This window comes from Rhinopithecus roxellana, chromosome 1 (assembly GCF_007565055.1).
Source record: "Rhinopithecus roxellana isolate Shanxi Qingling chromosome 1, ASM756505v1, whole genome shotgun sequence".
Classification (NCBI taxonomy): domain Eukaryota; kingdom Metazoa; phylum Chordata; class Mammalia; order Primates; family Cercopithecidae; genus Rhinopithecus; species Rhinopithecus roxellana.
The window spans coordinates 124,376,913-124,400,855 of record NC_044549.1 but is presented as its reverse complement, the minus strand read 5'-3'; the positions used below and the strand labels follow the sequence as shown (position 1 = coordinate 124,400,855).

The window sequence follows — 23,943 nt, the reverse complement described above, 5'->3', positions numbered from 1 at the left end:
AAACCACAGCTGAAAGGAAAAAGAAAACTCCACCACTGGCCTTTTTCCGAGCGTGGCCGCCTTCCGCTCGGCTCAGTGCCCGCCACATGCCCAGGAGTGCGTCTGGATCCTTGAGGGGCGCCCTTCGCAGGTGGACAGTGCTTACGCTATACTGCAAAAGAGCCAGAAAAGTGCCCATGAGAACCAGAAAGCAAACTTCCAGCCAGCAGGATCATCTCCCTAGGCATCTAAGATGGGGAAATCAATACAGATATCTAGGCAGCATCTGAATGCCAGGAAAGGTGAGGGAGAGATAATTTCCCCCCCTCCCCTGTTCAACATAATGGTGGTAGAAGGGAAGAAAAATGTATTCTCTGTGACTTATCTACTGGGAACTAACTAGACAAGGCCAAATGATAGAGGAAATGTTGTCATTTGTAATAGGCAAAAAAGAAGTAAAGAAGAAAATGACCTAGGGTTTAAATCTAGTTATGTAAGAAAGTCTGTGCATGCTGGTACGAAGAGTTAAAAGTTCTGAATGAAAGCAACCAATTCCACCACTTGGGTAATGCCATTCTTAGAGGCAAAGTAGATAAAGAAGAAGAAAAAGAGGGAAAGAACTTCATTCTAAGATATAAAAAAAAAAAGCACAAAAACACCAAAAATAAAAGACTGACATTCTCAAAAGATGGTAATTCTCATGATCTCACCGTAAGTCAGACAAAAACAAAATAAAGAGTTGATGAAGCTGAGTACAGAATATGAGACTTTGACGTAAGAGATCTTCAGTGGTTCATAACCTCTCCAGTCTTTTTAACTACTATGTTCGTAAAGTGCTTAATATGAACTTGCCTATTAAACAAAACAGAATTAGAAAGCATGCTTTAGACTCTTAGCAGTGGAACAAAAAAAAGAAAAAAGAAAAAAGTCTCTAACGAATAAAAAAACTTTTTAAAAAAAATGTTTTACCCTATTTAGGTAGAAGTAAATTTCCTACAAACCTGATCAAACTCAACATCTCAATCCTCCTAAGAAAACGAAATCCTAAGAAATCCTCCTAAGAAATCCTCCTAAGAAATCCTTCCTAAGAAAAACGAAAGGGGCCAGTTGTGGTTGCTCATGCCTATAATCCCAGCACTTTGGGAGGATCACTTAAGGGCAGGAGTTCAAGACCAGCCTGGTCAACACACAAGAACCCCATCTCCAGACAAAAATTTAAAAACTCAGCCAAGTATGGGCATGTGCTTGTAGTCACAGCCACTTGGGAGGCTGAGGTAGGAGGATTGTGTGAGCTCAGGAGTTAGAGGCTACAGTAAGCTATGATCACATCACTGCACTCTAGCCTGGGTGACAAAACAAAACTCTGTATCTTAAAAAAAAAAAAAAAAAAAGAAAGAAAGAAAGAAAGAAAGAAAGAAAGAAAGAAAAAAATAAAAATGATAGGTTAACAATTACCTGCAGAATACTGCACATCACAATAACTTCCAAACTTTCAAGCAATGTTCTCCTCAATTCAGGATGGGAGTGCTATCTGATGAAGGTGGTTACTGACATCATCTCCTTATCTAATTAGCCCTGTTAAACAGACTTTAAATATTCAGAGAGGTTTGCTGGGTTTCTTCCAGATTCCAAGGGACTAGCAAAAATAGCAAGCACAGGGGCTCAAGAAAATCATTCTGGCCGGGCACAGTGGCTCATGCCTGTAATTCTAGCACTTTGGGAGGGCAAGGTGGGTGGATCACCTGAGGTCAGGAGTTCGAGACCAGCCTGGCTAACATGGGAAAAGTCTATCTCTACTAAAAATACAAAAATTAACCTGGCATGGTGGTATGCGCCTATAATCCCAGCTATTTGGGAGGCTTAGGCAGGAGAATCACTTGAACCTAGGAGCTGGAGGTTGCAGTGAGCCGAGATTGTGCCAATGCACTCCAGCCTGGGTGACAGAGAGAGACTCCATCTCAAAAAAAAAAAAAAAAAAAAAAAAAAAAATCATTCCAGGACACCAGGGTGATGAAGTTACCTCTTATCCTTTTCAGATTGACACACTACATGAATCAAGTGGATCTCTCACATACACACACTTCCTTGGCTTAAGAGAACAGGTACACATTCTGGAAAATGTGATAATTAATTATAGGCAATTTATTTATCAGAAAATATCAGCTGGTACACTAAATGATCAAGACTACTCTAGGCTCCAGCAACCTTCATTTTCGAAGATAACTGCTTCTTAAAATCTCATCCATAGTACAATTTGGTCACAGCATGTCAACTTCTCTTGCCTGTCCTTTTAACAGGGAGTTGACAATTGACCTGTGCCCCTTCCCCACAAATTAGAGATTCTTCCATTTAATCTTCAAGACTAGGGATCTTCACCTAGTAGCCAAGGAAGGTAACAAATCTTTTTGGCAAAGGGAACAGACCTGTTAATCTTAAGGACCATGTGGGATCAGTCTCCTATGTGATGGACTAATAAACAGCTCATAAAGACAGTGTGGTTATTTGAGAAGACAGAGGGACTAGATCTGGTTGTCACCTGATCCTGGGCCCCGTGGAACCAAAAAAGGATCAAAAGATTACCAGAACACAAATAAAAGACACCAAATCCCAGATTTCTCATTAACTTCAAGTTCTAAGAGTGTTTCCAGCCTGGCAGGTTGGTTCATGCCTGTAATCTCAGCACTTTGGGAGGCTGAGGTGGGCAGACTGCTTGAGCTCAGGAGTTCAAGACCAGCCTGGGCAACATGGCTAAACCCCGCCTCTACTAAAAATACAAAAATTAGCTAGGCATGGTGGTGTATGCCTGTAATCCCAGCTACTTGGGAGGCTGAGGCATGAGAATTGCTTGACCCTGGGAGGTGGAAGTTGCAGTGAGCAGAGATCATGCCACGGCACTCCAGCCTGGGCCACAGAGTGAAACTCTGTCTCAAAAAAAAAAAAGTTGTTTCCTAGAACCGGAAAACAAGGTTCCTTCTACTGTGATAAAACTAAAATGTGGGCTGGGTGCAGTGGCTCACGGATGTAATCCCAGCACTTTGGGAGGCTGAGGCGGGTGGATCACCTGAGGTCAGGAGTTCAAGAGAGCCTGGCCAACATGGTGAAACCTCGTCTCTACTAAAAATACAAAAATCAGCCAGGCATGGTGGCAGGCGCCTGTAATCCCAGCTACTTGGGAGGCTAAGGCAGGAGAATCGCTTGAACCCAGCAGGCGGAGGTTGTGGTGAGCTGCGATCGCACCACTGCACTCCAGCCTGGGTGACAGAGTGAGACTCCCTCTCAAAACAATAACAACAACAAAACCAAAAAACACTAAAATGTGAAGCAACACCAAAGGAGTGGAAAGTAATTTGTCCATTTGTTTGCAAGAATGGCTCATCTTGCTCTGTAGGGCATTCTAATAGGAGGAACAATGTCCTGCCAGTTTCATCAGGCCAGATAGTTGGCTAAATCCCGGCTGGAAAGCTGGGTGCTATGTTTTCATGCAAAGAAGGGTTGAGGGTGGTGAACAAGAAGCTACTATATTGCACCATGTTCAGAAAAAACCTGAGAGATTCAGATAGAGTGTAAGGTGGGAGGTACTCTGAACCCAATGTCAAAGATAACTTGTTAAAGGCCACAAGAGGAAGAAAGCAGACTGCATCTGAGGAATGGACCACCATTCTCCACCTAAAAACAGGTACAGAAGTGGGTAAATCTCTATATAGTTTTTTTGATAAACATAAGGAGCCAGACTACTTAAAAGACACAAGCAGCCTCCAAAGGGTCCAAAGCACTGCACTAAACTCCAGAGACTGATCCAACCCTCTAACCACACGCAAAACCTGAGTCATATGCTCTATTACTAGACGACCAATATCAGGTCACCGCATCAATGCCTTTCCATACTTTTCATTCTCACAGTCTGCTCAACAGCACATTACCAGTAAGTTACGGGGGTCGGTCGATCTATTTCTCATCAGTGACTTAGATCAAAATTCTGTACTTTTGAAATTTAATTTTTCCCTTAAAGCCTCAAAAAAAAGTCAGGTGTGGTGGCTCAGGCCTGTAATCCCAGCACTTTGGGAGGCCTAGGTGGGAGGATCGCTTGAGTCCAGAAGTTTGAGGCTGCAGTGAGCCATGATGGCATCACTGCACCAAAGTCTACACGATAGATTAAGACCCAGTCTCAAGGAAAAAAAAAAAAGATGAATACAGTGAGGAATCAGAGTTTCAAAAAAGACCTCGAGAACTTTATAACTGACTTTGCCTAGATGAGACCATGGCATCTGGCTAAAGTTGAAAAGATCAGAGCAAAAGTGGAGTTGCTGTAAGACAGTTTAAATACAAGTCAAGGTCCACCTTTCATACAAAGGTGCCAGACATGTATTTGGAGCACCGGGAGGACTGGGTACCACTCAGGGAAGGTTTAGTTAGGACGAATTTGCACCAGACTCTCAGTTTTATTCAGGTGGCAACTTGAATGTGATGAGGTTCCTTTGCTTTGCCACTCTTCCTTCCTCATACTCAAAGGAGACAGACATTAATGTGCATAAAGGAATGTTACTTAGAAGCCGATAAAAACTGCTTTAGTTTACACATGGTTCTCAAACAGCTTCTCCTAACCAGTGGTTTCTCCTCTTGTAGATCTGATATTTTATAAAACAATGACAATTACAACTGGGCCTTCAAAATGGTCCTTAGCCTGTTAGATCCCAAATCTCAACATATTTCCAATGGAAGAAAATTTGTTTTCAACAGCTCTTTCATACTGTGAGAGAATGTAAACTAAATTTAAGAGCGATTTGTTCTAAATTCTTTTCAATAAAAATACGTCCAGTAGGAGAATTAACTCAAGGTTCTGAATGTGATGGCTGTCGGTGATGGGACAATTTCCCGTATCTCTGACGTGGTATCTAAGTGGTGGTGGAAATATTCCTGAGTCGGGAGATTCTGAGGATTTGGAGTTCCACTGAAGCTCTGACCAGATATATTTCTTACACAAAGACCAAGAAGATTTTTCCTCCTGTTTCCAGATTAAATTGTTCTTTGTGGTAGCTACACTGGACCTGGTGAAAGGCTCACTCGGCAGGAAATTGATAGGAAATCTCGAACCAATAGTTTATTTTCTTCTCCATCACTTTAAAGCACACAATAGAGGATGGAGACAAAGAATCAAAAACAAAGGATGATCAGTTCCTCCAAACAGAAATGCACAAAGGCATTTAATAACGGCAAATTATTTTTAAAATAAACGGAAGTACGGTCAGGACAGTGAAGCAGTCACATATGCATTTAATTTCTGGGAAAACATGAAGAGTACAACCAACCAGCTAGGTTTATAACTAAAGGGCAGAAACTTGTTTGATGACATTAAGCTTTGATAGCCGCCTTCTCGAGGCCCTACCCTTCACCACTTCTACTAATAGCTCCCCCTACTCTTATCCCAGTATAATCGAGCTGGTGAAGAGAACAGCAAAATACCTTGGTCCTAGACTCAGAAAATATTTCCTCGCGCGCTACTTCCTCCAACAGCACCAAGTCTAGCTCCATCTCCGTCCCCTGCAGATTCTAGGCTCCATCTATCTTTTCAAGTCTCCACCCTCCCTCCCCCACCCCCAGGCTCCACCTCCCCCGACCCTATCCTTCAGGCGCGCCTCTCCTCTCTGGGACTTTCACAACCACCAGCGACATCAACCTCTCGCTTCCTGCTCCACTTCTCGGCGCCCAGATCTCCAACTGGCTCAGGCTCCCCATGTCCCCTGCCGGTACGGAGCTGCGATCAGCGGATTGTGCGGCTGAGCCATCCTCGTGACGGTTCCGCCTCACTCACCCTCCGTCACCTCCAGCACCTTAATCTGTTCTTCAGCAGCCGCCCGCACCTCCTGTACTGGGGATAGGATCCCGGTGAGCGTATCCACTAACGCCTCCTTCAATCCTTGTGCCACTGGACCCGGCAGCCCGGAGGCCGCACCAGCTGCCGCCGCCGCCGCCATCTTTTCTCCCCTCAGCCCGCCAGCCCCGCGGCCGGGACCCGCCACCGATTGACGGCCCCCGCGCGCGGCCAATCCGCGAAGCCGCTCCTGCGCACCAGAGGCGGGCGGGAGCGGGCGGAGGGCGGGGAATGAATCTAAGCCTCCAGAGACAGCGCCTCCTGCTGCCTGAACGAGAACTGCACCTTTCTCTGCAAGGATCACTGGATTTACGTGAAAACTGAGCCCTAGACAGGTTAAGGGGCTTTCCTAAAGTTGCACAGTAAGTTAGAAATCTCATTTGGAATAAAGTTCATGATATATGACTTTATATTCATGCATCTTTCAGGTGTTAGGAGAGAGGAGGCGGGATGGGAATGGATGTAGAGGGCTTTAAGGAGAGGGGTCTGGGTCACAAATAGCTCCTATTTTAAACCGCAATCTTTTCCCTCTAAACACTGAAAAAAAGTTGGCTCAAGTGACTCTCTTCATCTTAGCCTCAGGAATCCAAAGCGGGGGAAAATAAGCTAAAGCAAACTGGGAAGTGGAAGTGGGAAAACCACGGCCCAGTCCCTTGGTTTTCCAGCGTAGATGAGCCCAACCTCAAAGCTGGGAAGTGGCTGGGCAGGGGAGACACAGGCATATGAAAGGGATTTTCCTCCAGAGTGAGTGCTGTATGTGACTATGTGAGAATGAGTCCTATTTGTTGAAAATGTATACATTTTTGTTCCCTGAGAAGTTATGGCTGGACATTTAAGCGTGCGAGAACAAGAGCAGTTTGATGATACAGTTGTCAGCGGCTGGTCGTAGGAAATGGCCCACGTTGCAGAGCCGCCCCTAAATAGTGGAACAGGTGGAGAGGATGAGCGCTCCAGAGAGGCGTTAAAAATGCGGGGTGTGGCCAGGCGCAGTGGCTCACGCCTCTAATCCTAGCACTTTGGGAGGCCGAGGCAGGAGGATTGCTTAAGCTCAGGAGTTCGAGAACAGCCTGGGCAATATAGCGAGACTTCGTCTCTACAAAAAAATACGAAAATTGCCCAGGCGTGGTGGCGTGAGCCCTATAGTCCCCGATATTCGGGAGGTGGAGTTGGGAAGATCACTTGAGCCCAGGAGGACGAGGCTGCAGTGAGCAGTGATTGTGCCACTGCACTCCAGCCTGGGCGACAGAGTGACATCTTGTCTCAGAAAAAAAAAAAAAAGAAAAGAAAAAAAAAGCAAGATGTAAGCCAAGGCAGGAGGATCACTTGAGCCCCGGAGTTCCAGGCTGTAGTGTGAGTGTGTTGTCATCACGCCTGTGAATAGCTACTGCATTCCTGTCTGGGCAAGTATATAGAGACTCTGTCTATTAAAAAAATTAAAATTAAAAAAAAATTCAGGGCAGAGTGGCAAGCATGTAGTGGCAGAAAGGATAGGATGTCATTGGAATGGGAGGTTCTAGAGCAAACAGGAACAGGTATCTTTTAGTGAGCTGTTCAGGTTATGTGCCTTCAAAATGGTTCCCAGGAACGCTTATCAAGTGAATTCATTCTTACATGGCAAAGGAAACCAGTTACCAATTCCTAGGTCACTTCCAAGACTGTGGATGCTAGACTGGTAACAATCAGGGATTAAGTCATCTCATCAGAAGATTATTTCAAAAGAAGGCTTTCTCAATTATTTATTTATGTTTGTTTTTGAGTTGGGGGGGGTCTTGCTTTGTTGCCCAGGCTGGACAGGTGATCTTCCCACCTCAGCCTCCAGAGTAGCTAGAACTACAGGTACACCCACTGCAACTGGCTTGAAGAGAGTTCTCAACACACTTGTCACCTCCCATGTTAAGAGGGCACAGATGAGTTATGTTACTACAATTTCATAGGGCAAAGATTGCTTCTTGGACCCTTCAATTCTGCAATGGGGAATAGTAAGACTTATTTACCTTATTGAAGTGGCCAAGAGAAGCTGAACTTGATTACAACAGCTTCTAATAGGTCAGTTCACTTTTACCCCAAGAAGAACATTTAGCAAAGTCCAGAGGGTGGTATGTTTTCAAACAGTGCAGCAACCCAGATGGAGGACTCCAGAGCCTTGACGTTTGGGCTGGATGTTTTCAGTTCTGGTGAAGGATTCTATGTCCATAATGTGTGAGCAGGGGTTCCTCCCACCCCCAACCAAGGGAGTGAGGAGACTCTAGCTTAGGATTTCCGGTTACTTCTGGTTTAGGCAAATGACCACAAGCAGTCTGGCCTTGCCAATCAAGGAATGGGCCACAAGATAAATGGAGACAGAAACCAGGCAGAGAGGGAGCTAGAGAACCAGTGGACAATACAGGAGATAACTTTATTGAAACGCAAATGGCATTGAACAGATGAATCTTGCTGGGAGGAGACATGCCAGAAGGACAGAGGGCCCAGATGGGGGTGGCCTCAGTGGTGATGAAGGAAGGCCTCTTCAGCTGGCTCTGGCATGAATTTTATTTTTAAATAATGTGTTATCTAAAATGAATTACTAAGGGGACAGCCCAGCTCTCTCTTCATGATTGTTACCGCAACTATATACAACAATTTGCTTTCCAGATTCAGTTTCGCTTTTTCTACATTAGATATAAAAGGGGGTAGGTTGAACGAGGGGAGGGTCAAATAAGAAAAAACATAAACACACAGACATACACATATCCTGGTCTGGGATTTTGCACCCAATAACTTAAAAAAAAAGTGTTGCAAAAACTTCTGCCCACTCTCCACCTGAGGAACACCATGCATTTGAGAAACACAGACTGTCACATAAACGGTGCTGCCTAAAACAGTATGGAGGCGGGGAAGGAAGCTAGCAGGGGTTGGAATTCATTTTAAAAAAAGATTGTTTTGTTAGAAAAAGCAAAAACAAAAAAGCATTAGAAAGTGGGAGGCACTGCACAGCAGTGGCCCAGAGACTGGCTGTGATATGGGAGCTCTGCCTTGATATCATCTTCGTGTCTTCGGGCATAGAGAAATGGCAGAGAAGCAGGAAAAACCCACAGGAGATGGCCAGAGGATCCACCATCAGCCTTCGGGGGACTGAGGAGGTGATTTTAGTGGAATTATTTTGTACTCACCTCCCTCGTGCTTTAGTCCTCCTCCAAACACTTAGTTCCAGAGCTCAGGAGACCTATTACTAGCAATGTATGTTTCTTTGTGCTCTGCCCAAGTTCTCACACATGGAAAATTGACAAACTTGAAACAAAACCAGTTCTAAAAAGCCTCATCTCTCCCATGGCCCAATCAGCTACTTTGTGAGTTTGTAAAGATATGAAGCTTTTTCAGATTTTTCTAAAAAAGGATCTTATTTGGCAGGGCACTGTGGCTCATGCCTGTAATCCCAGCATTTTGGGAGGCTAAGGCAGTCGGATAACCTGAGGTCAGGAGATCGAGACCAGCCTGGCCAACAAGGCAAAACTCCGTCTCTACTAAAAATACAAAAATTAGCTGGGCATGGTGGCGCACTTCTGTAATCCCAGCTACTCAGGAGGCTGAGGCAGGAGAATCGCTTGAATCTGGGAGGCGGAGGTTGCAATGAGCCGAGATCGTGCCACTGGACTTCAGCCTGGGTGACAAAGCAAGACTCCTTCTCCAAAAAAACCAAAAACAAACAAAAAAACAAAAAGAAAATATGATTTTATTCTATCACCTTGGCTGAGTACTTCCGTATCCAGGTCCTGCTATGGGGAAAAGAGAGGAGGAGCACAAGGACTGAAGTGCTCAGGGCTGTGTCTTCATTACGCAAGACTCTCCTATGAGCTGAGTAGAGTGTGAATAAGGGGCCTTCCTGGGATACTGAAGCCCTACACTGTTAGCTGCCATACAGAAGGAGGTTCTGGCCCAGTTCTCAGGCCCAGCAGTGCCCTTTATAACTCAAATAAAGGAGAGGGATGTTGCTGGGAGAACACGTTGTCATGGAAATACACATTCGATATTTTTTTTAAAACTTTTTCCATCCTATTACATAATCAGCTCAGAATAGATATAAATAATTCGGCAGAAGAGCAATCTGGAAGAGACCTCCAAATGCTTTCCTTGTTGAAGCCCCTTAGTGTGCCAGCTAGTAATTTCCAAGGCATAAGGTTTTTCTCTGAAGGTTGTGTTCAACTAGGAAAGATGCAAACATTCTCCTAACTTCCACCCAAAAGCACACATACCTTTCTTTGTTAAAATAAATGGAAAAACAGAAACACAAGGAAGCATGAGAAAGGTGACTTTGAAATTAATGTTAAAGTCTGAATTACAACCTAGAACCTTGTTATTTTGGGCCCCAAAGCCTCTCGGTGTGGGAACTCCAATACTCTAAAGGGCTTTCCCTTTAAAATAGTTGAATTTAGTGTGCATCAGAATCACCAGGAGGGTTTCTTAAAATATGGATTGCTGGGTCCTCTCACTAGAGTTTCTGATTCAGCAGATCAGGGATGGGATTGAGAATTTTGTTTCTAACAAGTTTCCAAATGCTGCTGATGCTGCTGGTCTTGTGCCATACTTTGAGAACCACTGCTTTAAGGAATGAGAAACCAGGGGATCACTCACTTAATTCCATGACCACCCTTGTCACAGAAAATTCTCCATGGTATAATGAAGAATGACCAAACCATCAAACTGGAAGGATCTAATACACATAGGTTGAATTTTCAACTGTCTTCGTGTCCCTGCAGCTTTGGCATTTTCATAGGTATCCTACCTTCAAGGCTACAACATTTTCCAGGTTACTACCACCTTTCCCAGGATCTGTGGCTGGCAGTGCTCGCTTCCAAGGCTAGGCTGAGCAGACATGCACCCATGTACCCTAGGCAGTGGGGAGTGTCAAGTTGGTGGCACCATATATCCATAATCAGGTTGATTCAGGACTCATTAAAATATAAGGCTGACTGGATTATAAGAGACAATATCTTCAGGCTTTGGCCTTTGGGGAACAGTGTTTGTAAGATCATTTTATTACTATGGCCTTCTCTGTGGAGCCATGAACCAGAACTTGTGAGTAGTAAATCCATCTCTATTAATAAACCCTCTGCAAAAGCCCATTTTCCCATCCCATCACAGGGGTTGGCTTATGAAGTCTGCTTCTTCACTTCAGCTTAGTCAGCACCAAGGAATAAGGAAAGCAAAAATAAAGTATGATGAGGAGCCGCACTTGGTGATCTGGGTAACTTCAGCACTTATTCCCTGTGTTAGATGTGTGATTAGGACAATTCCCCCACCCTCTCCAACTACTGGGTAACTTCAGCACTTATTCCCTGTGTTACATGTGCGATTAGGACAATTCCCCCACCCTCTCCAACTACTGGGTAACTTCAGCACTTATTCCCTGTGTTAAATGTGCGATTAGGACAATTCCCTCACCCTCTCCAACTAATGGCAATAAAGAGTTCTTAAGATCTCACGTAGATACCTCCTTGATCCTCATTTGGAGGACTGAGTCCCCTTCAGTCAGGCAAATTTTACCTAAATGTGGGATTTCTATGTGGATGCCATCCCAAGTGAGGATGTGAGGTATCTCTGAGAAGCAGCAGGGTACCATTTCTCTCTTCCTACTCTTTTAGAATACTTTAGGAAATAGTTACTCCTCAGACCACTGTAAGGGGTTATCCCTTGGAGTAGTGTGACCCTTGTTTTAGGGAGCTAGAAGTGAAGAGATGGTGAGATTAGGTACACTTAGTCTTGCAAACCAGGAAAACCAGAAGGCAAGACATTAAGAAGGAAAAAAAAGCACTCTATTTTTGTCGTTAGTACTTAAGGAGTATGGCTAGATCAGCTGGAAAGTTGGCAATTCAAGACCAAAACAGTATACCAACCAATAAGGATTTCATTGTAGGGTCTTCCCATGGACTTGTAGCAGATTCGTCTTCCCTGCCAGCCTCTCCCTTCCCAATGGTTAGACATGAAAAAGACATGGGTACTTAAGGATTGACACAAAGACAGAGATAAGCACCGTAGAGCTGCCACAAAGCATAGATTTTAAAAAATACTTTGAAGCCTCAGAAGGTAGGAAACAGCAACAGTATACTGCTCTTGTGTGTGTAAGAGAGGGAGACACACACACACACACACACACACACACACACACAGACATCAGGCCCCAAATTAGCCTCCAATGACCTAGTATTTTATTTTTAGTGCCTAGGCAAGGTCTGAGAAACAAGTACATTGGACAAAACTTGTTGATCTTCTTCATCCAGAAATTAAGGGACTCAGCTCAGGAACCTCTCCTGGAGTTGTGGCTCTCCCCAATGGTTGACATTAGATATTGAACTCATGTCATTTCCTAGCCAACTGTGGTGAGGGATGGAGTTGGGGGGCTGGAGAGGAAGATAATAGCACAAATTCCAGTATTAGGCTGGATTCTTCTGAAGGTGCCTGGGGGTTGAGAATTTAGCTATGGGACCCAGTGTTTCTTTTCTGAGGGATCCCAGTAGGCTCAACCAAGAAGCAGGACATAGGTGGGAGAGAATGCTGTGGATTTGCTCCTTGCCATAAATTCTAGGGCAGTGAGTGGGGAGCTCAGGTTTTCTGCTTCAGAGAAGTCTGGATGAGTGTCCCAAGGGGTTATAGCACCATGAGGAGGCTCAGCCTTCTGCAGTTGCCACATAACCGTGATTCCTTCATGAGAATGATCGATCCCCACAGTGAGGGGCCCAGATGTGCAACTGTAAACAGGGTCCCAGGCTCCAGAGGGAAAGCCAAGGCTTCAATACCACCTCACTAGATGGAAACACACTTTCTGGAGGAAAGCTACTGGAGATCTGGGCTAAATGCAGCAGTCAGCTGAGAGTAGAGGGTGGTGGATCCCAGGAAGAGAAATAAAAAGTCATGGCATGAGGTCTCCAGAATCAACCTGCTGAGGATCCAAATAAAATTCACGGTGGTATCCATGGTTACCAGAGAGCCAAGAATCCCTTTGGGGTTGGAGGCAGTTGGAACGAAAGAAGGGGTTCTCCCCTCTCCTTTTTCTCAAGTAGCTAGTAACATCCATGGCAGAAGGCACTGGCTGGGCAGCACCAGAAAATAGAGTGAAGCGAAGTCTGAGCCTTGCCATGGAACTGGAGCTTAGGATAGGGTTTAGAAGAGACCTAGATCCCAAGCAGGCCCATCCAGTCTTCTCTTTCTTCTAAGTTAGAACAGCCAGCTCCGGGGCCTCCTCATTCTGCACAGCAGAGACCTTAAGGCAGTGATTTCAGCACCATCCTTGGACACACAGCCTCTTCCCACCACAGAATTGCATATGTTACAGCTGAGTTGGTTAGGGATCTTCACAGCTCATGGAATTAGCAGCAATAGCAATAATAGTCTCCATCATACAGAACCCTGTCATCCCTGGGAGCTTACCATGTGAATGCAGAAGCTTTTGTGAGGGGCAGCCTGGACCATCTTTTGGACCTAAATGAAAATATACTGATAAGAAGATTCAGATGTATCTACTCCTCCATTGGGTGGAACAGAGTGATCCAGGCTGGTATGCCTATAGATTCTAATAAAGTCTTGTGCTACTTAGGAATCTGAAGAGCAAACACTTAGGCCGGTGCTCATCACATATCCCTGATCTGCAGAGTCCTGAAGCTTCAGCCTACCAGGCAGCTCAGCCGGGAAGCTGGTCCCATGGGGCTTTCAGAAATGGCAGGAAGTAGACTTGCCCACTCCTGACAAGCAAGATTCCATAGTCCTTCAGGTGCCATCTTAATTGATCCCAGATCTTCTGTCCCCAATGAATTGTACATCTAATCAAAAGCTTCTTTCTAGCTGGCTCCTTGGGTTTCAGCTACATTTCTTAGATGATCCCGAAGGTCTAGATAACAAGGGGGTGTAGCTTAATGGAGGTTAACACTTCCTATTGAACTGTAAACTTAAGGGCCCAAGTCTTGTGTGTGTGTGTGTCTGTGTGTGTGTGTGTGTGTGTTAACCTAATGATTTGTACATAGTTAGTACTCAGTAAGTACTTGTCAAATGAAAGAACAGGGATTGCCAGACCTTCGAGGCAATGGGAAAGGAGCAAATCTGCAAATGTAGGATCTCTTTGGAAGGCAGGTATTGGCCACCAAGTCAAACTCCTTGAGTCTTATATTCTGATTGGGATGATCTCACATGGATATTCAGTCTCTTAAATGTGAATACTCACTTGTGAAAAATAGTAAGAGCCAGCTAGGATATTTTGATTCAGTCAGGCACCATCAGAATAGTGCAGTGAAAGGCCAAACTGGCCACAAGACAGAGGAATGTTTTCAATTTCCTGGTTTTCCTCTGGTCCATGATAAAGCTCAGAGTAGCTCTTCTATCAAGATGAGGCTATACCCTCTCATGACAGAGGCTGGCAATTGAGCTACCTAGCAGAACATGTGCTTTCTCAAAAGGGAAGTCAAGGGAACTGGGTTCCTCTTCTCCCTCTACTTCCAAGCCAATGCTTCATGTCTCATATAAGCCCCATGGATGCCAAAGATATTGGCATGGCAGGTGTCATGCCAATTATATGGAGTCAGATTCTCCAAAGAAAACCCACTTGGAAAAGCCAAACTAGCCCCTGGAAAAGCAACCCAAGCATCTCGTGGACATGTGAGGAAATGGAAAAATGGATAAAGAAAAAAAAAAAAAAAAAGGGAAAAGAAAAAAATAAATAGGCAAACGGGAGAAAAAAATGAAAACGAAATAAAAAACAAAAATAAAAAAGTAGGGTTTATTGACTCTCATGCAGGTTAAATTAGAGGGTAGAAAGACAGAGCTGGTAGTCTTTCTCTGAAGGCTGTAAGGTTATTTTTGTGGTTTGGTGACTTCTCAGGTTGGCAGCCGTCTTGTTGATGTCCCCTATGTCATCCAGAGGGCAGGAGCGGGCAGCTGTCTTTCTACCTTGGCAACTGGTTCCTCTCTCTCCAGCTTCATCTTTTCCATTGTTTTTTGTTTGTTTGCTTGTTTTTGTTTTTCATTTTTACCTTTTACAGATTGATTTAAACATTTTTAAAACCACATGCTTCTTTTTCTGGGCTCCAGCCAGATCTCTGGGGAGGAGTTGTTGGCAGTGGTGATGGAATTGGGAAGGGTCTGTGAGAAAATCTGGGGAGCTTCCTGCCTCCCCCAGATCCCCCTCACATGACTGTCTCTCTCAAGGTTGCTTGTGAGAATCATTTAGGAACTGCTGCAGTGTTTTGATGTTTTCTGAACCCCTCCCCAGAAAGCCCAGGAGTTTGTAATTGAAACAAGAAGTCAAGGGAAAGACCCAGAATCATCTTTTCCCCAAAGTCATTAGAGGAGGCCAGTATATGTGTTTAGGGGGCACAAGCTCCCAAACGCCACCCCACCATTCCTTACTAGGAAGTTTTCAAAGGTACAGCACCAAGAACCTGTCCCTCCTCTTTCATCTCCTCCTCCCTCCTGTTCTCCTCCTGGGGCTGGAGAGCCAGTGCTCTGAAAGAGGAGAGGGGAGAGGAAGAGCTGAGATAGCTGATGCCAGCGTTCTGCTGTCCGGGGGTGACAGTGATTGCCGAACCCTTAAAGTGTTGCCTGGAGGTTGGGGTCCAGGATGGTTTCTCGATCTGGAGACTCAATGTAGTTGGCAGCTTCTTGAAGTTTCAGCAGCATGGCCATCTAAAGAGGGGCAAAAAGATGGATTTATGAGAGTTGGGACTCTGGGTCCTGCCCACAGAAGGGAAACAACAACAAAATCCCAACACTTTGGGAGGCCAAGGTGGAAGGATAGCTTGAAGCCAGGAGTCCAGCCTTGAAAACAAAGAGAGACCCTGTCTCTACAACAAAAAAAAGAAAAGAAAAGAAAATCGGCCAGATGTTGTGGGAAGTCAGGGACCCTGAACGGAGGGACTGGCTGAAGCCATGGCAGAATATAAATTGTGAAGATTTCATGGACATTTATTAGTTCCCCAAATTAATACTTTTATAATTTCTTACACCTGTCTTTACTGCAATCTCTGAACGTAAATTGTGAAGATTTCATGGACATTTATCACTTCCCCAATCAATACCCTTGTGATTTCCTATGCCTGTCTTTAATCTCTTAATTCCATCATCTTCGTAAGCTGAGGAGGATGTATGTCGCCTCAGGACCCTGTGATGATTGCGTTAATTGCACAAATTGTTTGTAGAGCATGTGTGTTTGAACAATATGAAATCTGGGCACCTTGAAAAAAGAACAGGATAACAGCAATGTTCAGGGAACAAGGGAGATTAAACTCTGACTGCCGGTGAGCCGGGCAGAATGAGCCATATTTCTCTTCTTTCAAAAGCAAATAGGAGAAATATGGCTGAATTCTTTTCTGAGCAAGGGACATCCCTGAGAAAGAGAATGCGCCCCTAAGGGTAGGCCTCTAAAATGGCCGCTTTGGGGGTGGCTGTCTTTTACGGCCATAGACAAAGGGATGAAATAAGCCCTGGTGTCCCATGGCGCTCCCAGGCTTATTAGGACGAGGAAATTCCCGCCTAATAAATTTTGGTCAGACCAGTTATCTGCTCTCAAACCCTGTCTCCTGATAAGATGTTATCAATGACAATGTGCTCCGGAAACTTCATTAGCAATTTTAATTTCGCCCTGTGGTCCTGTGATCTCTCTCCCTGCCTCCATTTACTTTGTGATATTTTATTATCTTGTGAAGCATGTGATCTCTGTGACCCACACCCTATTTGTGCACTCCCTCCCTTGTGAAAATCGCTAATAAAAACTTGCTGGTTTTATAGCTAAGGGGGGCATCACGGAACCTGCCAACACGTGATGTCTCCCCTGGACACCCAGCTTTAAAATTTCTCTCTTTTGTACTCTTTCTCTTTATTTCTCAGACCAGCCGACACTTAGGGAAATAGAAAAGAACCCACATTGACTATCGGGGGCGGGTTCCCCTGATAGCCAGGCGTGGTGGCACACAAGTATAGTCCCAGCTACTCAGGATGCTGAAGCCCAGGTGGGAGGATGACTCGAGCCTATGAGCCTAGGAGTTGGAGGTGGCAGTGAGCTTTGATATCATCATTGCATTCCAGCCTAGATGAAAGAGCAAGACTCTGTCTCCAAAAATAAAAAAAAATCTAGACCGTGGGTCTGATTCTTGGTTTCTCAGTGATGAAGAGCTCAGAGTTTAGAGTGGTTTGTGAAAAGGCAATGATGATTGCTTCAATGATAACCGGTGCATGAACTCATTTAGCTGAAGCAGTCTTCAGGATAGCGTCAGAGGAGAAGCAGAAGTAGAGAGAGTGCTAGTGTGCACTACTGCTCTACTTCTTTGGTTGATATTCCTACATCATGGGATCTACCTGACACGTGGGTCTTTGCTAGTATACATCTTGCTGGGATGCATTATTATTTAGCTTAAGCCAGGTCTCAAGCATATGATCTTTATAACCCCAGATTCTGATATTCAGAGCTCCTCACTGGCCTCAGCCTGGTCCTGGCCTTGCTAGTACTCACTCTTTACTCTCCAGGCCCCCATCAGTGTATGCATGAAAAGTGTGAAGAATTCAGGGTTTTTTTAAACTTATTTTTTCTTTTTTGAAATACAGGCAGGGTCTCATTATGTTGCCCAGGCTGGTTTTGAACTCAAACAATCCTCCCACCTCGGCCTCTCAAAGTGCTGAGATTACAGGTGTGAGCCACCCTGCTGGTCAATAATTCAGTTCTATAATAGTCTTATTTTTACTCTAGAATGGCTTCTACTCACCAGAGGATCTGAGTCCAGAGAACTAGGCGTGCTATCTTTGACTGTCCTATCTTCAGGAGGTGAGGCAATGCTGTGAGGGCCCACGGTGGGTGGGGGCAGGTGGTACAGCTTTGATTGGTCCTGTTGGGCTGATGGCCAGGGAAGTGTGTCCCGGACCCATTCTACTGGGTCCTCCCAAGCAGCTTTCTGTCCGTGGACCTGGAAAGAAGGTGAAATATGATTACTGTGGGGAATTCACAGATTAGAGGCTTGTTTATGCAGTCTCTTGGTAGTTCCTACAAAAAATATGCTCCTTAAAAATGTGCACTTCCTGGCCGGGCACAGTGGCTCATGCCTGTAATCCCAGCACTTAGGGAGGCCAAGGCGGGCTGATCACTTGAGGTCAGAAGTTCGAGACCAGCCTGGACAACGTGGTGAAACCCTGTTTCTACTAAAAATAAAAAATAAAAAAAAAAATTAGCCAAGCGTGGCAGTGTGTGCCTGTATAATCCTACCTACTTGGGAGGCTGAGGCAGGAGAATCACTTGAACCTGTGGAGGTTGCAGTGAGCCACTGCACTCCAGCCTGGATGACAGAGCAAGACTGCCTCAAAAAAAAAAGGTGCACTTCCTCGAATGTAAATCCTTGAGGCTCTGCTTTCTGTGGAGTTTTCCTGAGTTTCCAAACAAGGAAATAAGTTGGTATAAATTGTAAGATAATTTTGGAGGACAATTTAGCAGATTGTATTAAAACTTTAAAAAATATTTATTTTTTCAATTTATTTTTTAATCAACAAAAATTATATGCATTTATGATGTATAACTTGATGTTATGAAATATGTATTTGCTGTGGGATGGCTAAATCAAGCTAATTAACATATGTATTACCTCACATATATTTTTTTCCCAGAGGGAGTTTTGCTCTTGTTGCCCAGGCTGGAGTGCAATGGTTCAATTTTGGCTCACTGCAATCTCCGCCTCCTGGGTTCAAGCGATTCTCCTGCTTCAGCCTCCCAACTAGCTGGGATTACAGGCATGCGCCACATGCACTGGGCTAATTTTTTGTATGTAGTAGAGACGGGGTTTCATCATGTTGGTCAGATTGGTCTTGAACTCCTGACCTCAGATGATCCACCTGCCTCGGCCTCCCAAAGTGCTGGGATTAACAGGCGTGAGCCACTGTGCCTGGCTTTTACCTCACATATTTTTGTGTGTGTGGTGAGAACACTTAAAATCTATTCTTGGCCGGGCGGCCGGGTGTGGTAGCTCACACCTGTTAATCCCAGCTACTTGGAAGGCTGAGGCAGGAGAATCGCTTAAACCCAGGAGGTGAAGGTTGCAGGGGGCCGAAATCCCGCCATTGCACTCCAGCCTGGGCATAAGAGTGAAATTCCATCTCAAAAAAATAAATAGAAACTTTTCTCTTAGTGATTTTCAAGTATATGATACATTGTTATTAACTATAGTCACCATATTGTACAATATATCTCTTGAACTTATTCCTCCTGTTTAACTGAAATTTTGTATCCTTTGACTAACATCTCCTCAACCACTACTGTCCACTTACCCCCATGCCCAGCCTCTGGTAACCATCATTCTACTTTTTGCTGCTCTGAGTTTGACTTCATTAGATTCCATGTATAAGTGAGATCATACAGTATTTGTCTTTCTATGCCTGCCTTATTTCACTTAACCTAATGTCCTCCAGGTTTATCTATGTTATTGTAAATGACAGAATTTCTTCCCCATCCCCCAACCACCCCACTTTTTTTTAAGAGACAAGGTCTCGCTATGTTGCCTAGGCTAGACTTTAACTCCTGGTCTCAAGGGATCCTCTGGCCTCAGCTTCCAGAGTAGCTGCTGGGACTACAGGCATGCATCATCATGCCTGGCTTTGAATTTCCTTCTTTTTTACAACTGAATAATTTTCCATCATGTGTATATATACCACATTTTCTTTATCCATTCATCTACTGATGGATGCCTAGGTTGCATTAAAACTTAACATGCACAAATCTTATGACCCTGCAATTTCATTTTTCAAGTAGGAAATTTTTTCACTTTAGTCATAATACTTAAATATTTTTTACTTTCTTGAAAACAAATGTTATCTGTGTGAAGATGCTTTTAAATTGAAAAGCTATTAATAATAATGCAACATTTCCTTAAAATAACATAATTTATAAATGAAATAATGATTTCTGGCATCAGTCTGACAGCATCTTCAGAAATTTACTGTATCACCGGGAGATACCTATCTCAATAACAAATTACTTTTACAGATAATATATGACCAGTTGGGTCTAACAATTACATCACAGTTTATTAGTGCTAAAATGGACTTTAGTGATCATTATAATCTAATTTACAGGTAAGAAAACTGAGGTGGTTTAAAAAAAAAGGACATGTTTCTTTTGCACTAAGTTTTTATTCTAACTTTTAATTTTAATTGTCATTTATTTTTGAGACAGGGTCTCACTCTGTTGTCCAGGCTGGAGTATAATGATGAGAACATGGCTCACTATTGCCTATATATCCTGGGCTCAAGTGATCTTCTGCCCTCACCCTCCAGAGTAGCTGGACTACACGTGTGCACCACCATGCCTGGCTAATTTTTTTTATTTTCTGTAGAGACAGGGTCTTCCATGTTGCCTAAGCTCCTGGGCTCAAGTAGTCCTCTCGCCTCAGCCTTCTGAAATGCTGGGATTACAGGCGAGAGCTACTGGGCCCGGCCTTATTCTAACTCTTTTTTTTGAGACAGAGTCTCGCTCTGTTGCCCAGGCTGGAGTGCAGTGGCGCCATCTCAGCTCACTGCAAGCTCTGCCTCCTGGGTTCACGCCATTCTCCTGCCTCAGCCTCCTGAGTAGCTGAGACCACAAAAAAAAAATTAGCCTGGCTAATTTTTTCTATTTTTTGTAGAGACAAGGTCTCACCAGGATGGTCTTGATCTCCTGACCTCGTGATCCACCTGCCTCGGCCTCCCAAAGTGCTGGGATTACAGGCATGAGCCACTGTGCCCGGCCTCCTTATTCTAACTTTTAAAAATCTTTTTACATATTTTGTTTTGTCTTCAAAAGACTCCAGTGATTTAGGTAGAGCAGAAGGTGATACCTCCTTTTTTTTTTTTTTACATATGAGGATATTTAAAAAGTAACTTGGTCAATATAACATACTTAGTAGTTAGTAAGTAGCTAAACTAAGGTTTTTTTTTAAATTAGCATTTTACTTAATTCTTAGCTCAATTATTTTTCTGTGTGCTCTGACTCCTAGAGAGTGGTTTAAATTGGACTTAGAGCCAGAAGGCCTAGGGCTGGAGAGATGGCCCCAGAGGCAGTGGTCATTGTGCCATTTGCTGAATGGCAGGTGGAGGCAGGAAAGCAGCTTAGTCTATCTAGTGCCTTGCTCCACCTGGTAGAAAAAGAACCTAACTAATCCCAGTAGTCCCATGCCTAACATTAAATAAACATTTCTACTTTGTTAGGTAGGACAGCCTGATCTTGGGGTTTGAGTGAAGAGGGTAGGGCTCACCTTGATCCCATCCTTGGCTCCTTCCTGTAAATAGGGAATGATAGAGTTGTTCCACAGGTCAATGAACCAGGTCCGGAAGTCCTCAATGCCAATGGGACAGGACAGAAAGAAGCAAGGACCTAGGGAAGAGGATGAGGCCATGAAGACGGCTGGGAACGTAGATCTTCCCAGTTTTGTGCCTCTTTTACTCCTTAGTACCAGACAGAGGGGTCTGACAGCCAAAGAATTAAAGGAAATTTAGAGTTGTCAAGACTAGTGGGTGCTGACTGCCTAGATGGCAATCTCATAAGTCCTGCTTCACAAGGTAGACGTGAGATAAGGGAGTGAGGAAAGCTGTTTAATTCCCTCCTACATATGTGCCCTTCTTTTTTTCTGTTAATTTTGGGAAAAAAACAGGGAGAGGAGTTAGCTTTCTGGTGATTGAAGTGGTGCTGTGTTGGGAAGGCTTGTTAAGTGGTTCTAAGTCTGAAGCCACAAGGCTTGCAGCTCCTTTACATGCTGAAGTGTCCAGGAAGGAAAGGGAGCATCCCTCCAGGTGGTACAGTGGAAAAGGGAAGCCACCTCCTGACCCCCAGGGGGAAGCTGGACCCCAGTACCGATGAGGAAGTCTGAGGTGCTGTGCTTCTCAAGGAAGGTGTGGAGATGATACCACAGCTTGGGTACCCAGTCGAGCACCCGAAGCAGCTCTTCCTTGTTGGCATTGATGTCGCTGTCTGACTCTACCAGCTTCCTCCTCAGGTAACGAACCAGGAAGCCATTGGCTGGCTCCACGTTGTTGGAGAAGGTCAACATCCTGCCACCAAGGATGGGGAAAGTGGGGTCAGAGTGGCAATGGGGACATTGTCAGGGTTCAGCCCCTGCCAGTCCGTCCCTTCTTCTCACTAATGCCTACTTGGTTTCTTTTCAAGTAATAGTGGGGACATCTGAACTCAGAGCAGCAGCCCTGGGGTGGTAGAGCTGATTCTCAAATCGGTAGCCCTCTTCAGATAACCTTCTGACGTCACTGACCCAGATCAGCGTGTGCGGGCAGAGAATTTCCTAATTCTGCTTAGAGCAACCTACCTGGCTCTCTCTTAGCTTTGCAGTCCTTTTCTCTCCTCAAGTGTCCTCCTCCACCTTGAAACTGACATGACAAATACATCTATTTTCTCTTTCCAGCCCAAAAAGCTCTGGATACTTCTCTTTCCTTCTCCTATCTACTGCCTTCTGGCCAGAGTCCAGGACTGAAGTTTCTTGGATAGGGTCAGAAGGTTCATCCAGAGCCAGAGTTCTTACCTGAAGCTCAAGTGCAAGCCATGGTTGGGTGTCATTTTTACAGGCTGATTGGTGGTACCTATAATATAGGGACTGCAGGGAGAAAGGGGAAAAAGATTCACTTAGACATGCCTTCACACTTGCTTTCTGCCACGTGCACACAACTCATAGGTTGTCCTGGACGGAGTTCTCCCTCCTCCCCCTTCAGTGAGTTTTGTCTTGACCCCAGCTTACTTACCATTTATGATACTTGCAGGTGAGGGCCCCATTGACCAACTCACTGATGGAGCCTGCTTCACTCAGGTCATCCAATAGGATCACCAGGGGCACATCCCCAATTCCTGTTTCCCGGTCTATCTGGTTGGCCAGGTTGGAAAGATACAGTTGCAGATCCTGGAATAAAAGAAGGCTGTGGGTCCACACTTGGGAATAAGCAGCTGGATCAGCCTCGGAAATCAGGATTTTGAAGAAGTTTTACTATCTAGATTCCCCTGGGGCCTTTAGTTCCTTGGAAATTTGATTATAGAATCAGATTACCACAGTGATAAGCAGTGGTTCCAAAGCCTCTAAAGCAACCCTCTTAAGCAGCAGCCCCAAAATTCCCCAAAGATGGGGGACATATGCTATTTCCTAGGTGGATTTTCATGGGTACCATGGACTACTGTTAACGCGCATGCCTCCCCCAGCGGGTAAGAGCAAAGATTTGAACCAACTCCATAGTATTAGGGTGTGCTCAAGAGACATCAGTTTTGGCAGGGGAGGGTACAATATGTACCATTTAATTCCGAGTGCTTCTTCCCAGAAAGGCCAAGGTCAGAGAGTAATACTGAGAAGAGAAGTAGAAGGAAGAGAACAAAAGAGAAGGGATGGATTGACGGGGCTGGCAGACAGTGGGGTAGAAATGAGGAGGATGCAGTTTCATCAATGACTAACCGAGGAGGAAGGTGCACAAAGCAAGGAACAGTGTGGAGAGGAAAGCCTTTCTCCACAAAGGCAAGGGAAAGTGTGGAGAAACAAGTTAAGGGCAAGAGGTTGGAAAGAAATTGTGGGGAGGGAAAGGAGAAGACTGGAAAAGGGGATAGACAGAGAGGGAAGGAAATGAACACAGAAGAGGAGAAGAAAGATGAAGGCAGAGATGAGGAAAAGGGAACAATGAGGCAGGAAGGGGCTGGGGAAAGGTCTTGGGGAAGGCTGAGGCATGAACAAAGGCTGACAGGGGTGTCGGGCGGCAGCCACCTTGCAAGACTGCTGGTGCATGTTGAAGGTGCTGACGATGCCCTCCGTGACCTCACGGCCAGAGCGCTCCACCAGGTACTCGGCCAAGCGATTGGTCAGGTAGGTCTTGCCCGTGCCGCTGGGGCCCGAGAGGACGAGGCGCCGGTGCTTCAGCAGGAGGCTTATGTAGTGCTGCATCATCGGCTTGGGGATCAGCGTCTCAAACACCAGGCTGTCGACGCATTTCTCCTTCAGACCTGAACCCCCACCCCAGAAAGCACGAGTCTTGACCAGGGTCTTGAGGATAGCAAGGGATCCTAAAGGGCTTTTCTTTCTTCATCTAGGAGCCCCCTGAAGAAACTCAGAGCCACTTGCCCCATGGTTCCATAAGAGTCCCTTAAC

At 44.9% G+C, this 23,943-nt stretch overlaps 2 protein-coding genes across 18 annotated transcripts in view; both read right to left on the bottom strand.

Moving 5' to 3' along the window:
- IPO9 (importin 9) overlaps nt 1-6,012 on the bottom strand; it is a 53,437-nt gene extending 47,425 nt beyond the window's left edge. Inside the window, exon 1 of one of the 4 annotated variants that reach the window (XM_010378860.2) lies at nt 5,789-6,012. In XM_010378860.2, the coding sequence (XP_010377162.1) occupies nt 5,789-5,951 (163 nt within the window). In that variant the 5' untranslated portion in view covers nt 5,952-6,012. Of the gene's footprint in view, nt 1-40; nt 147-5,788 lie in introns of those variants that run through there. The other 3 variants (XM_030930067.1, XM_030930071.1, XM_030930074.1) reach the window with 3 other exon arrangements.
- A 2,212-nt stretch (nt 6,013-8,224) lies between these two features.
- Nucleotides 8,225-23,943, bottom strand: part of NAV1 (neuron navigator 1) — a 289,741-nt gene continuing 274,022 nt past the window's right edge. For all 14 annotated transcript variants that reach the window (XM_030929998.1, XM_030930002.1, XM_030930013.1 and 11 more), the window contains 7 exons: nt 23,563-23,798; nt 22,565-22,719; nt 22,348-22,419; nt 21,669-21,865; nt 21,073-21,191; nt 17,566-17,763; nt 8,225-15,493 (listed from right to left, as the gene is read on the bottom strand). In XM_030929998.1, the coding sequence (XP_030785858.1) occupies nt 15,398-15,493; nt 17,566-17,763; nt 21,073-21,191; nt 21,669-21,865; nt 22,348-22,419; nt 22,565-22,719; nt 23,563-23,798 (1,073 nt within the window). In that variant the 3' untranslated portion in view covers nt 8,225-15,397. The remainder of the gene's footprint in view (nt 15,494-17,565; nt 17,764-21,072; nt 21,192-21,668; nt 21,866-22,347; nt 22,420-22,564; nt 22,720-23,562; nt 23,799-23,943) is intronic.